Source organism: Dermochelys coriacea, chromosome 23, assembly GCF_009764565.3.
Source record: "Dermochelys coriacea isolate rDerCor1 chromosome 23, rDerCor1.pri.v4, whole genome shotgun sequence".
NCBI classification, from domain to species: Eukaryota; Metazoa; Chordata; order Testudines; family Dermochelyidae; genus Dermochelys; species Dermochelys coriacea.
The window spans coordinates 12,960,130-12,974,778 of NC_050090.1; the positions used below are offsets into that span (position 1 = coordinate 12,960,130).

Sequence of the window (14,649 nt, forward strand, 5' to 3'; positions counted from 1 at the left end):
CCCCTCCCTGACCCCCCCCAGCCTGCATTCCCCTCACTGCCCCCCTACCTGCTGCCAGGACCTCCCCCAGCCTGCACTCTCCTCGCTGCCCCCCTACCTGCTGCCAGGACCCCTCCCTGACCCCCCCAGCCTGCATTCCCCTCACTGCCCCCCTACCTGCTGCCAGGACCCCCCCCCCAGCCTGCACTCGCCTCGCTGCCCCCCTACCTGCTGCCAGGACCCCCCCCAGCCTGCACTCGCCTCGCTGCCCCCCTACCTGCTGCCAGGACCCCTCCCTGACCCCCCCAGCCTGCATTCCCCTCACTGCCCCCCTACCTGCTGCCAGGACCCCCCCCAGCCTGCACTCTCCTCGCTGCCCCCCTACCTGCTGCCAGGACCCCTCCCTGACCCCCCCCCAGCCTGCATTCCCCTCACTGCCCCCCTACCTGCTGCCAGGACCCCTCCCTGACCCCCCCCAGCCTGCATTCCCCTCACTGCCCCCCTACCTGCTGCCAGGACCCCCCCCCCCCAGCCTGCACTCGCCTCGCTGCCCCCCTACCTGCTGCCAGGACCCCTCCCTGACCCCCCCAGCCTGCATTCCCCTCACTGCCCCCCTACCTGCTGCCAGGACCCCCCCCAGCCTGCACTCTCCTCGCTGCCCCCCTACCTGCTGCCAGGACCCCTCCCTGACCCCCCCCCAGCCTGCATTCCCCTCACTGCCCCCCTACCTGCTGCCAGGACCCCCCCCCCCGCCTGCACTCTCCTCGCTGCCCCCCTACCTGCTGCCAGGACCCCTCCCTGACCCCCCCCAGCCTGTTCTCCCCTCCCCGCCCCCCCATACAGTGTGACTGTGGGTCAGAACTGCTCCCCAGAGACTCTGAGAGGGCAGGGGACTTAGTGCCCCCTGAGTTCCTATTGGCTGGAACGTTTCCCACCATTGAAGGCTCTGGCCAATGGGAGCAAAGGGCAGGGCCTGGCCCCTCCCCACCACATGTCAGTTCGGGGCAACTGCCACTGAACCTTCTAGAAATGTGGGGGGAGGGGAGGCCTTTCAGCCAATAAGAGCGTGGGGTTCCATGGTCCTGATTCCGCCCACCCCCCAGAATGCCAAGCCCCCGAGCGTGTCCCCCCCCAGGAGCCCATCCGCCATTCTGCTCCCCCCACCCCCCACAGAACCCTCCCATGCTGCTCTCCCCTCCCCCCTGAACGCCCCCCCAAACCAGTCCCCCCATTCTGCTCCCCCCACCCTCCCGTATGCCCCCCCACAGAACCCTCCCATGCTGCTCTTCCCACCCCCCGAACGCCCCCACTGCTCCCTCAACCCCTCTGAACACCCCTCCCAGATCCCATCCTCCCCATAGTGCTCCCCCATCACCCTCCTGAATGCCCCCCATAGTCCCCTCCCCTCTGCGTCCCCTGACACCTTCCCCGACCCCCCCCCGCACTCAACCCCCTCCCTGCAGCCCAAGCCCCCTAGCACCGCCCTCAGGCAGGGGTCTAGCCTTGAGCCTTGGTGGTCACTGGCTGCTGCAGCGGAGGGACAGTTGCACACACAACCCTGACCCAACGTTCACTGCAAAGTTTAATAGGCAAAGCTGGGAAAGGCGCGACACTCGCTGCCCCGTGCCCCTGGCCGGCCGGCCGCTGTGGGGCGTCCTAGCTGTTCTCTGCCCCGTGTCCCTGGCCTGGGCCCTCCAGCCATCCTGTCCCTGAGAGATTCCCGGGGCCCAGCGATGAATCCTCCCCTCCAGCTCGGGCTGCGTCCGACCTGCGGGAAGAGAAACCGTCATCAGGTAGGGCAAAGAACGTACTGATGGCCATTGCACCCCGCAGCAGGGGACACTGTGGGGTGCAGAGATTGCACTCCGTCTGTACAGCACCCGGCACGACCGGGGCCCTGATCTCAGCGTGTTGATGCACCACATCCAAGCTCACAGAGATGGAGCTCTGCCCGCGCTTACCTGACCTCTACTGGGATTTCATTCTGTCTGCAGCCCGCTCACTGCCGCCTCTGTGGAGACAAATGCCCGCGCCATGATCAGCTGGGACCGTCCCGGCCCCAATGTCGCGATCGAAACACCTGATTCTGCACAAGAGTAAGTATCCCCCCAACTGCCCCACTCCGCAGAAAGGCAAGTCAAGAGAAGCTATTAAGCAGAACTCTCTGATTAGAGTTGATTGGAAAATGGGACGGATTTTCCATAGCAAATCACAACTGGCCCAATGATTTTCCATTTCCATCTAAATTTTGACTTTGGCTAAAAAAAAAAAAAAAAAATCACCCAGAAAACTGGAAAATCATGAAAAAAATTGCCAGATAGTACAAAAAGCTGCAAAACAAACGGCTAAGAAAAGGGTTAGTTGAAAATAATCGACCAAATTTGGGCTATAAAAATTGGCCAACCATCCTGCCTCCACAAGAAATGGCTGAAAAATTAAACAAATTTTGACTAGGGCTGTCAAGCAATTAAAAAAATTAATCGCGATTAATCGCACCATTAGAAAAATGTATCGCAATTAATCGCATTGTTAACCAATAATAGAATACCATTTATTGACATATTTTGGATGCTTTCTACATTTTCAAATATATTGATTTAAAGGACAACACAAAATAAAGTGTACAGTGCTCACTTTATATTTATTTTTCATTACAAATATTTGCCCGGTAAAAAACAAAAGATAGTATTTTTCAATTCACCCAAGACAAGTACTGTAGTGCAATCTCTTTATCATGACAGCTGAACTTACAAATGTAGAATTATGCACACACAAAAAACTGCGTTCAAAAATGAAACAAGGTAAAACTTTAGAGCCTACAAGTCCACTCAGTCCTACTTCCTGTTCAGCCAATCGCTCAGACAAATAAGTTTCCTTACATTTGCAGGAGATAATGCTGCCGGTTTCTTGTTTACAATGTCACCTGAAAGTCAGAACAGGCGTTCGCATGGCACTGTTGTAGCCGGTGTTGCAAGTTATTTACATGCCAGATGCTCTAAAGATTCGTATGTTCTTTCTTGCTTCAACCACCATTCCAGGGGACATGTGTCCATGCTGATGACGGGTTCTGCTCGATAATGATCCAAAGCAGAGCAGCCCGACGCATGTTCATTTTCACCATCTGAGTCAGATGCCACCAGCAGAAGGTTGATTTTCTTTTTTGGTGGTTTGGGTTCTGTAGTTTCCACATCAGAGTGTTGCTCTTTTAAGACTTCTAAAAGCATGTGCCACACCTCATCCCGATCAGATTTTGGAAGGCACTTCAGATTCTTAAACCTTGGGTCAAGTGCTGTAGCTATCTTTAGAAATCTCACATTGGTACCTTCTTTGTGTTTTGTGAAATCTGCAATGAAAGTGTTCTTAAAACAAACAGCATGTGCTGGGTTTTCATGCAAGACTGCTATAACATGAAATATATGGCAGAATGCAGGGAAAACAGAGCAGGAGACATACAAGTCTCCCCCAAGGAGTTCAGTCACAAATTTAATTAATGCATTATTTTTTAACAAGCATCATCAGCATGGAAGCATGTCCTCTGGAATGGTAGCCGAAGCATGAAGGGGCATACGAATGTTACTTTAGAATATCTGGCACTTAAATACCTTGTACTGCAGGCTACAAAAGTGCCATGCGAACGCCTGTTCTGACTTTCAGGTGAGATTTAAATAAGAAGCCGGCAGCATTATCTCCCGTAAATGTAAACAGACTTGTTTGTCTGAGCAATTGGCTGAACAAGAAGTAGGACTGAGTGGACTTGTAGGCTCTGAAGTTTTACATTGTTTTGGTTTTGAGTGCAGTTATGTAACAAACAAACAAAAAATCTACATTTGTAAGTTTCACTTTCCCGATAAAGAGATTGCATCACGGTACTTGTATGAGGAGAATTGAAAAACCCTAATTTTTTTTTATCATTTTTACAGTGGAAATATGTGTAATAAAAATAATAATATAAAGTGAGCACTATGTACTTTGTGTTCTGTGTTGTCATTGAAACAAACATATTTGAAAATGTAGAAAACCATCTACAAATAGTTAATACATTTCAGTTGGTATTCGATTGTTTAACAATGTGATTAAAACTGTGTTTGATTTTTTTAATCACGGTTCATTTTTTGGAGTTAATTGCTTGAATTAACTGCGATTAATCAACAGCCCTAATTTTGACCAAAAATTGGCAAGAAACAAACAAAAAATATTGGCTGAACAAAACATTTTTGCCAGAAACTGCTGAAAAGCACGGCAATGGGGAAGGGAACTGGCCTGAAAACGTGAAGAGGGGAAAAGAAACAGCCGTGAGGGGGAAGGTCCCAGAACCCAGGCCTGAATGACTCCGCTGCGATTTTCTAGCCTGGCGGTCCGGGCCAGTTGACCCAGGCCAGGCGCAGGAGCTTGACCCGGTGGAGATGCCCCACCAGGATCCTTCGCGGGCCTGTCTCATGAAAGGGGGGTCCCAGGCCGGCTGGCTGCAGAGGCAGGCCTGGGGCAGGAGGACTGAGACCGCTTGAGTCTAGTGTGGCGAAACCTGCCTGGATTGGGGCTCACGGGACGTAGGGCCAAATGCTGGGGGTTAATGCAGCGCTTGGAGGCTGCAGGGGGACCCTTGAGGGTTGGGGTGTGCCTGTAGGGCTGCCCTGCATAGGTCTGGCTGGGGCTTGCTTTGCCTGGGGAGTTGGGGAGCAGATCTCCCCGCAGAGCACTCAGGGCAAGGGGAGCCATCACAGCCCTGGGTAGCCCCCCGGCCAGTGCCACGCCCTGGCTCAGGTCTCTCACCCAAATGGTGCAGAGCAGAGGCATCACATGACAGGGTTGTTCCCTGATGGCGGGCAGGTGGCCACGCCAGGAGAACACCCCTGGTCTCAGTTGGCCAGGAAACGCATTCAAAGGGCCTCATCTCTGTTCAGTGTTACAAGGGAAGCAAATCTCAAAATGCCCTGTTTTATGGAATGGAAGACTGGTCCAGCTAGCCTGAGCTGGGTATGGAACCCAGGAGTCCTGCCCCCTCCCCAGCTCTAACCACTAGACCCCACTCCCCTCCCAGAGCCGGGGAGAGAACCCAGGAGTCCTGCGGAAGTGGCCTCTGCTGAACGTGCGCAGCTGACATGACGTGCCCCAGCCCCACGTACTTGGTGGCAGGGTGCCCAACAGAGGGGTCCTGCTTGTCTCTCTTCCGGCCTTTGCTCTGGCTCCTTGTTGCACTGGGTCGGCTGGATCTCCAGCCCAGCTCCCCCTGTCTGTCCAGCTCCGAGGGCCGGGTACTGCTGGGCCCCGAGACTGCAGCTCTCACATGGGGCGCCTGGCTCGAGAGACTCTGGGAACGGGCCCCTCCTTCCTCCCTGGCCTGGCTTCGGCTCTGCTCCCCGGATCTCCCCAGGGTGGCACTGCCTGGGGATGCGTGGCCGGCCTCCGTCCCCAGAGGAGCCCCGGAGCATGGGGAGCTGAGTCGGCTCCTCCCCGCATTGGGAGCCCTCTGAGCATCTGTCCCTGGGGTCCAGGCACTGCTGAGAGACCCTGGCTCAGACCGTCCCACGGCCACCGACACCGTAGCCATCTCCGAAGGGCCAGCGGCCACGGATGCTCTGGATCTTTCTGATGGGCCAGCAGCCACTGAGACTTTGAATCGCTTTGGAGAACCTGGAGCTACCGACGCTCTAGATTTTTCCGCAGAACCTAGAGCCACAGGTTTCGATCTTTCTGGAGAGCTTAGAACCACAGAGGCTCTGGACTTCTTGGATGTCTCTCTAGATACGTCGTCATCCTCCATCCCTAGGGCAGCCACGGCACCGGGGGTCCCAGCGTTCCTCATGGAGCTCGGGGAGCTGATTTGACTTCCAGTCTGGCTCCCCGCCTTGCTGCGGTCTCCAGATCCCCTGCCTGGCAGGCTCAGCTGGTCCCTCCCTGAGAGCCGGGTGCTGTTCCATGGCTCCAGCTCGGATGGACCTACGGCTACCGACACCGTGGCCATCTCCGAAGGGCCAGCAGCCACTGAGATTCTGGATCTCTCCGAAGGGCCAGCAGCCACTGAGACTCTGGATCGCTCTGAAAGCCTGGCTGCTCCAGAATCTCCAGACATGGCGCTGGACCTTGGTTGGCTTGGCCTCCCCATGGGGCTCCAGGAATGGGACCTACCCTGCTCCGTGGAGGGGCTGGCGTGGCCCTGTTGGGCTCGGCTCCTCTCCGCACTCAGCTCCCTGGATCTCCTGCCTGGGTCCTTCTCTCCATCCATCCCCAAGGGCTGGGCACTGCCCAGCCTGGAAGGACCTGTTGCTGCCGACGCTGTGGCTACCACCGAATGCCCCACGCCCACGGAGGCTGTGGCTGCTGTTGAGCGCCCCACGCCCACGGAGGCTCTGGATCGCTCAGGGGGGCTGGGAACCATGGCAGCTCTTGATCTCCCAGACTGCGCCTTGGGCAGTGGGCTGCTCTCCCGCTGCGGAGCTGCCCCGGAGCCAGCCGGTCCCTGCACCCCGGTGCTCTCAATAGCTGAGGGTGCCACGGAGCTGGTCTCCTGGCTGCCCTGGCCTGGCTGCTCCACCACGCCCGAGATGGTGACCCGCTTGGAGGGCTTCGAAGACAGCTGTGTCTTGGCATCTTCCTGGCTCTTTCTCTTTGGGGAGGGAGGTCACAGAGAATCAGACGGGGCTCAGGGCTGGGGGGCTCAGGTCAGTGGATGCTGCGGGGAGGGGAGGGCTCAGGGTGCCATGGGAGTGGGCACGAGCGCTGCAGGGGATTATGGGGGATGGGAATGGTGCCAGTCCCCCTCCACTCCCAGCACATACAGTCCCCTTGCCCCGGGGGCCCTACGCCAGAGGCAGATATGGGCTCAGGCTCTGTGGCCTGCCTATTCCCCAGGGGAGTTGGGTGGTGCCTGCAGACGGGGACTCAGCCCCGGGGACCAAAGGCCTGCAAACTCGTCACACTGAAGGAGAATGAATGGAAGGGGGCTGGATCCTACGTGTGATTCACCTGGCTGAGCCCCCAATCTTGCCTCCCACCCAAGGGAGCCCCTGCATTCCCCCACCCATCCTAGCCCCCCTCCTCCTCCCACCCATCCTCACCTGCCCCCCTGCCCATTGCACCCCAGCCCACCAGCGTGCCCTACCTGTCTCAGCTTCCCGCCCGTCAGCTTGTCCAGGGAGTTTGACAGGACGCTGTAGATAGTGACGAACGTGAGGCTGCTCTTGTGCCTGGCTGAGTGATGAGACACACAGAGCAGCCACATGGGGTGCTGTGGGGCATGGGGCAGGGGTACTGGCTGGAGGGGGGCATCTTCTGGCTACCTGAGCAGAGAGTACTGTGGGGCAGAGGGTGGGAAATTCCCTTGCTGTGGGAAGGAGAATTACCTCCGTACCTGAACCCAGGGCCGATTTCAACTTCCCCTTCGACTCCACTCTCTTCTCCCTGGAGAGGAAGATCCACAGTTCAGCTTTTGGTGACCTGTGGGCCCGAATATCCTGAGATATTCACATTAGGATCTCAGGTGGGGGTGACGGTACCATCCCCCTCCCACATCCTGCTCCTCCGGCCCATAGGGGTATGGGCCACTGCCTCCTATGTGTAAAGCTCCAGCCCCTGCCCTTTAGGTAAATAGATAATCCCCCTCAGTCTGGAGCAGTATCGTGCATAGGATACAGCGTCAGAGAGATCCGACCGTGGCCAGCAGAGGGCAGATAGTTTGCTTGGGCTCACGCACACACATGGAGCAGGACTCTTCCTCTCCAGCAGGGGGTGACAGGGACACACACACACACACACACACACACACACACACAGAGCAGGTTTCATTACACAATAAGGATCCCAAAGCTCCTTAACCAAATCGATTATACAGAGTATAGGAGATGATTTCTCTCAGTGCTGAGACGCGGCCCCTCTGGGGTGGGGCACAGGGACTGGTCTTACGGGGACCCCTCACCCGGCACTGGGATGCAGCCCCTCTGGGGTGGGGCCCGGAGGCTGGTTATGTATTTAACCGATACCCCACCTACTTGGACGGCCTCTTGTGGCTGGGGCTGCCGGAGCTGGACCGGGCTTTGCCTTTACCGCTTTCTCCAGCTGTCTCCCTGGATCTCCTACCCTGTCTCTCGGCTCGATCCAACCAGGAGCTGCTCCAGCTTCTCTGCCCAGAGGGGTCCATGGCCAGGGCCGCCGTGGCGACCTCCGAAGGCCCCACGCCCCCAGAGAGTTGAGATCTCTCCAGAGGTGCGGCAGCAGCAAGGGGCGATCTGGCTGGCTCCAGAAAGCTGGGAGCCCTGGAGCCACTAGGCTGCCCATGGGAGCTGGGGGTCACGGTGCCTCCGGTTGGCCCGAGCGCTGCACTAGATCCATGCTGGCTCCGGAAATGGGAATGGCCCTGCTCCGTGGAGGGGCTGGTGTGGCCCAGCTGGGCTTGGCTCCTCTCCCCGGATCTCCTGTCTGGCTCCATCCCCGAGGGCTGGGTGCTGGCCAGCCTGGAAGGACCCGCTGCCACTGAAGCAGTGGACGGTAGGGAGCGCCCCACGCCCACGGAAGCGGTGCCCCCCGCCGAGCGCCCCACACCCACGGAGGCTCTGGATCGCTCAGGGGACCCGGGAGCCACGGCGGCTCTGGATGCTGCATTAGATCCACGCTGGCTCTGGGAACAGGACCTGCCCTGCTCCGTGGAGGGGCTGGAGCAGCCCAACTCAGTTCGTCTCATCTCCGTGCTGGGCTTCCTGCATCTCTCGCCCGGCTCCATCTCTCCACCCATCCCCGAGGGCCGGGCGCTGGCCGGCCTGGACGGACCTGCTGCCGCCGACACCGTGGCCACCGCCGAGCACCCCATGCCCACAGAAGCCGTGGCCACCGCTGAGCGCCCCACGCCCACAGAAGCTCTGGATCGCTCAGGGGAGCCAGGAGCCATGGTGGCTCTAGACCCGGCACTAGATCCATGCTGTCTCGGGATTCCTGCCGGGCTCCGGGAACCAGAGGGGATGGCCAGGCTCAGCTGGCCACAGTTCCTCTCTGCGCTCAGCTCTCTGGACACTGGGCCCTGCTGGGGAGGGACCCTGGAGTAACGGCAGCTCTAACCATCAGAGCCCCCTCCTGTCCCAGAGTCAGGGAGAGAACCCAGGCGTCCTGGCTCCCAGCCCCCGCTCTGCTCTAATCACTAGACCCCACTTCCCTCCCAGAGCCGGGGATAGAACCCAGGCGTTCTGGCTCCCAGCCCCCCTGCTCTACCACTAGACTGCACTGACACCTGTCCTGCAGACAGCGGCTGCATCACCCCTTGCTCAGCAATGCCCCCTAGGCCCCATGAAGAGCAGGGCAGACAGGGAACCCATCTGGGTTAGTGATTGGGGGGGCCTGGTTGGGGGAGATGCCCTTTCCCAGCATGCCCTCCCTTCCCAGGAGATGGGAGTCTGTTGCCCAAGGCACAGCCCCCCTCAGCCTCCTAGGTTAAGGGTTGCCACCCCCACCTGTCAGCCCTCACCTGTGTCCAGGGGCTGGTGACCTCTGCCTGGGACCCAGAAAGATCATCAAGGAGTTTTGGGGAGCGTCTCACCAGGGCTGCTGGGAAACAGGATGGGAGTGAGGGGCTGGGAGCCAGGAGGGCTCCTGGCTGCCCCAGCCCCACCTCTGCTAGTAGGGGGCGCTGTGGGAGCATCCTGATTCCTGTGCCAGCCTATGCAGTACCTACCTATGCTGGGCGATGTGGGGCATCTGGACCCCTGTCCCCCTACGCTCCGCCTGCAGAGAAAGAGCCCGGATCAGAACCGCCCGGCCCATGGGGGATAAGGGATGGCAGGGGCAGCCCCCCACGCCAGGTGGGATCCACCTACAGAGTCCCCGCAAACCCTCCCTGATCTTCAGGGTATGGGGTCCCCCTGCGTCCCAACCCCTGCCCCTCCATGCTTCCCTTCACCGCAAGCTCAAGAGAGACATAGGGGATCTATCGGCTGGAAAGACCTCCTGGCTCTAATCACTAGCCCCCACTTCCCTCCCAGAGCTGGGGGGAGAACCCAGAAGTCCTGGCTCCCAGCCCCTGCACCCCACAGCCTCTGCCTGTCCCAGCAGTACGTACGTGGAGGGTTGCTGCCCCGTGATGGGGCTGGCCAGACGCTGCCTCCCTCTCAGCTGCCCCTGGCTGGGGGTCCAGCTCCCACTGCCTGGGGGCTCCCCAAGTTGGGGTATCAGGGTCCTGGGCTCCTCCTCCTCCTGAATGGGCCACAGCCGCTGGCTATGGGGTTGCTGGAGAGATGGGGGAGCAGCGATGGAGAAATGGGGTCAGCTCAGCAGAACAAGATCTGCCCCCCACCCTGTGCCCCCATTCTGATCTGCACTGCTGACACTGGCCCCTGCCGTCTCCCCAGCCATTCACCCCATGTCCCTCACCCCCCACGCTGCCCAGCCGGGTCCCCCTGGTGTCCAACATCCCCCCCCCATCCTCTGCCTCCTCCAGCCGATACACCTCACACCCGCGCTGCTCCCAGCTGACCTTGGCACTGCGCCCATGCAGGTCGGAGGTGTGCCAGGAGGGGATGCTGGCCCAGCTGTCCAGGGGGACCCTCAGCAGGTAGGTGAGCCGCAGCCAGCGTGCAAAGAGCGGACGCTCCTCCCCCCGGGGGGCACAGAGCTTCAGGTAGTAGACACGCCCTGTGGCCAGGCGCAGCTTCAGACGCTGCTCTCCCATGTCGTGCAGGTAGAGGCTCACCTGCTCCAGTGGGATCAGCCTGCCGGGATGGGGAGCCTAGTGGTTAGAGCTGGGGGAGGCTGGGAGCCAGGATTCCTGGGTTCTTTCCCTGGATCTGGGGAGTGGGATCTAGTGGTTAGAGCAGATAGGCCTGGAATCTGTTCACACAGCACTGAGATGCAGCCACCTCTGGGGTGGGGTGCTGGGGCTTTTCCTGCCCCTGAGTTACAAACCAGGCCCCTGCAGCTTATATTGGCCTGGCAATTAGACAGAGCCCTGCAGCACGGTGCCCCCTAGCACCACTCTGGGGCATTGAGCCCTGACTGCTGGGAAGGGTGCCCCCGCTGGCACTCACCGGGTCAGTTCCAGCTCTGGTGGGGCGTGCGCTGTCCTGGGGCCCAAAGGCTCCCCCTGGGACCTCTCCATGGGGCGGGCGATGATCATGACATCGGGCAGGAGCAAGGCGGGGCTGGTGGTGGCGATGCCCAGGGTGACTAGGCTGGCGCAGTTGTGCAGATCCACCAGCTCGCCCCGCTTGGTCACCTGCAAGGCAGGGGAGGGGATTAATGGGGGGTGCCAGGCACCAGCCCCCCAGCTGGAGCACACACCTCTCTCCAGGCAGCAGGACTAGAACCCATGGCTCGGGAGAGGCCTTGGCCCTGGGCCTGACGGAGCCCAGCCAAGGTGCAGGGAGGGGATTGCAGTTGCTGAGCAAGGAGCAGCTGAGAGAGGGCACCCTGGAACTGCCCTACTCCCCCCCCCCAGCAGGGGGCAGCATTCACCTGCAGGAAGTTGCTCTCGAAGAGGGGGGTGGGCTGCAAGGGGTTGTACTCCCCCCGTCCCAGCAATCTCTGCAGCTCCCCGGTGATCGGGATCCAGCCGGCGAAGGCAAAGCTGCTGATGCATTCGGGGAAGGGGCGCAGACTCCTCCGCAAGATGCCTGGGTGGGGGAGTCAGCGAGAGGAGAACCCAGGAGTCCTGGCTCCCAGCCCCCCTGCTCTAACCAATGGACACCACTCCACTCCCAGAGCCAGGGAGCGAACCAGGCATCCTGGCTCCCAGCTGCCCCACCCCAACTCTAACCATTAGACCCCACTCCCCTCCCAGAGCCAGGGATAGAAATCAGGCATCCTGGCTCTCAGCCCCCCTGCTCTAATTACTAGATCGCACTCCTCTCCCAGAGCCAGGGAGAGAACCCAGGAGTCCTGCCCCCCTTACACACCAGTCCCCATCCTCAGCCCACCTGGGGGATACATCAGCATGGCCAGCTAGCTGGGTCAGGGCTGGCTTGTCGAGGCTGGGGGTCCCAGGAGACCGAGACCATGGGGCATGTCACGGCAGCAGCAGCGGCCTGTGGCTGCCAGCACCCAGGGGCCCATGGCCTCAGCGCAGGGTGCTCCCAGCATCACTGCCCCATACTGCTCTGGGCCGGCCTGGAACCTCTGACCCGAGGCCTGGCATTGTGATATCAGCAGGCTCCTCCCCGCCCCAGGGCCACCTCTGGTCCCCATCACCAGGGCCTCTGGGTGCCTCACAGCTGCAGGCTATTTACCCACCACCACTCACAAGGCAGGGCTGCTCTACCCATTGTAGGGATGGGGAAACTGAGGCCCAGACAGGCTAAGTGACCAGCCTGGCTGGGCAGGGAATTCAGTCTGGTGGTGTTCCATGGCCCAAGTTAGTGTCCAGAAAAACAGGGCTAGCCCTCCCTCTGGGCCGGGAGCCAGGACACCTGGGTTCTCCCCCTGGCTCTGGGAGGGGGAGGGGAGTGGGATGGGGGGACAGCCAGGACTCCTGGGTTGTCTCTGGGGAGGTTTCACCCATGCTGGCTTTATAACATTGAGCGGCCCGTACCTGTTAGGAATGGGTTAAAAACAACCTCCACCGCGCCTTCCCCACCCTCTGGGCTCTCATTGGCCGGACAGGTAAAGGTGAGCAGGAAGTGGGGGGCGTTCCGCACATCTGATTGGATAAGCACATCTGGGGGCGGGGTTTAGGGGTCCTTTGATCTCAGCAGGTAGAGCGAATCTAGGTGACCCGAGTGGCTTAGCCAGGCCCCGCCCTCCATTGTGTTTGTGTGGGGGGAGGGCTGGGAGCCAGGACGCCTGGGTTCTCTCCCGGGCTCTGGGAGGGGAGGGGAGAGGAGGGAAGGGGGGGGGTCTAGTGGTTAGAGCAAGAGGGGGCTGGGAGCCAGGACGCCTGGGTTCTCTCCCGTGCTCTGGGGGGGGGGGTCTAGTGGTTAGAGCGGGGGGGGGGGCTGGGAGCCAGGACGCCTGGGTTCTCTCCCAGGCTCGGGGAGGGGGGGGTCTAGTGGTTAGAAGGTGGGGTGCTGGGAGCCAGGACTCCTGGGTTCTCTCCCCAGCTAGGCGTGACCAGACCAGCCGCGCCCATCGGCCTGTGGCGGGCAGGGAAGGGTTAACCCCGGGCAGGGAGCGATACCTGCTGGGCCCCGCCCTGCCCGGTTCTCGGCGCACCTGACCGCGGCTTCCCTGCCCAGCGCCAGCCCGGGGCCTTTCTGGGTCCACCGGACCCCTCATCCCCTCGGGAGCTGCCCCCCCACCCCGCCATGGCCTCGGGGGGGCTGGGCAGGTGCCGCCTGGCGCTGGGCCTGGCGCTGCTGCTGGACGGGGCGGGCATGGGGGCGCTGCTAACGGGCATCTTCGCCCGGCTGCGGGTGCGGGGCCAGGACTTCGGGGACCTGCTGATCTACTCGGGGGCGGTGCTGGTCTTCCTGAGCCTGCTGGGCTGGGTGCTCTGGTACACGGGCAACCTGGAGCTGGCGCCCGACGAGCTGGGGCGTGACTACGCCGCCAAGGGGGGCACCCTGGCCCGCCTCGCCCGCAAGCTCTCCCGTCGGTGGTCCCGGCGCCAGCCCGGCCCGCTGGCCCTGGGCCCCGTGCGGGGGAGCCAGGGGCCCCCGACCCGGGAGACGGTCTAGAGGTAACCCGGCCCCCCCCAAGCCCTGCCTCCAGTCCTTGCACCCCCTGTGCCCCCAAATCCTCTCCCTGCTGCCCTGCCCCCTGTGCCCCCCAAGCCCTGCCTCCAGTCCTTGCACCCCGTGTGCCCCCAAATCCTCTCCCTGCTGCCCTGCCCCCTGTGCTCCCCAAATCCTGTCCCTGCCCCCTGTGCCCCCAAACCCTGCCTTCAGTCCTTGCACCCCCTGTGCCCCCACGTCCTGTCCTCTCTGCCCTGCCCCCCAAGTGCTGCCCCCTGTACCCCCAAATCCTCTCCCCACCGCCCTGCCCCCTGTGTCCCCAACCCAGGGCCCCGATGCCCTGCCCCCTCTGCCTCCCAAGCCCTGCCTCCAATCCTTGGATCCCCTGTGCCCCCCAAGCCCTGTCCCTGACCCTTCTGTGCCCAAGCCCTGCTTCCAAACCTTGCACTCCCTGCCCTGCCCCCTGTGCCCCCAAGCCCTGCCTCCAGTCCTTGGATCCTCTGTGCCCCCCAAGCCCTGATTCCAAACCTTGCAGCCCCTGTGCCCCCAAGCTCTGCCCCGCCCCTCAGGCCCCTTCAAACCCTGCCCCCAAACCCTGTCTGCCCCTGACCCTGCCCACATTGCCCTACTCCCCAAACCCCGCCCGCTGAGACAGGGCCGAGAAGGAACACCAACCTCCCCTCCCCCACCAGCACAGCGCCCCCTAGCGCCATGTTCCCCATTCCCCTCCCCCCACCCAACTCAAGCACCCCCCTGCAGCTTATGACCAACTGTCTGTCTCTTCCAGATGCCTCTTGGGACAGAGCCCTGTGGGGGATCCGTCCGGGACCAGCACCCCCCACCCCCTCACCGATTCCGAGAGCACCCATAGGGCTGCGAGACAGACGGACCGAACTAGCCCCAAGACGGAGGGACAGACCCAGCCCCCGCACTCGGGGCCGCGTCTATCTGGGGACCCCTCGCCCGGCGCTGGGACGGCAGAGCTTGAGGCGGTGCTGGCTCCCCTGACATGCTGGAGGGGCATCTGTCCGGCTGTCTGTCCATCGCAGGGAAGTTTCATTTGTATTTAAAACACTTTGTGTCTCAG

General features: G+C 61.1%; 3 protein-coding genes across 3 annotated transcripts; 1 reads left to right on the forward strand and 2 right to left on the reverse strand.

The window, feature by feature from the left end:
- Positions 1-1,606: 1,606 nt before the first annotated feature.
- Positions 1,607-7,324, reverse strand: LOC122457241 (collagen alpha-1(I) chain-like). Its single transcript, XM_043501192.1, has 4 exons — positions 7,079-7,324; positions 5,103-6,583; positions 1,941-1,990; positions 1,607-1,747 (listed from the first exon to the last, which is right to left on the reverse strand). Exons 1-3 carry the CDS (start codon positions 7,196-7,198, stop codon positions 1,948-1,950), a joined length of 1,644 nt encoding a protein of 547 aa, XP_043357127.1. The 5' UTR covers positions 7,199-7,324; the 3' UTR covers positions 1,607-1,747; positions 1,941-1,947.
- A 519-nt stretch (positions 7,325-7,843) lies between these two features.
- Positions 7,844-11,574, reverse strand: LOC119846890 (protein FAM71B). The gene is made up of 7 exons (XM_043501191.1): positions 11,410-11,574; positions 10,983-11,170; positions 10,433-10,667; positions 10,019-10,185; positions 9,635-9,684; positions 9,428-9,507; positions 7,844-8,986 (listed from the first exon to the last, which is right to left on the reverse strand). Exons 2-7 carry the CDS (start codon positions 11,069-11,071, stop codon positions 7,961-7,963), a joined length of 1,647 nt encoding a protein of 548 aa, XP_043357126.1. The 5' UTR covers positions 11,072-11,170; positions 11,410-11,574; the 3' UTR covers positions 7,844-7,960.
- A 1,369-nt stretch (positions 11,575-12,943) lies between these two features.
- On the forward strand, positions 12,944-14,649 carry TMEM238 (transmembrane protein 238). Its single transcript, XM_038381207.2, has 2 exons — positions 12,944-13,567; positions 14,350-14,649. The coding sequence occupies exon 1, from the start codon at positions 13,194-13,196 to the stop codon at positions 13,563-13,565; it is 372 nt and encodes a 123-aa protein (XP_038237135.1). The 5' UTR covers positions 12,944-13,193; the 3' UTR covers positions 13,566-13,567; positions 14,350-14,649.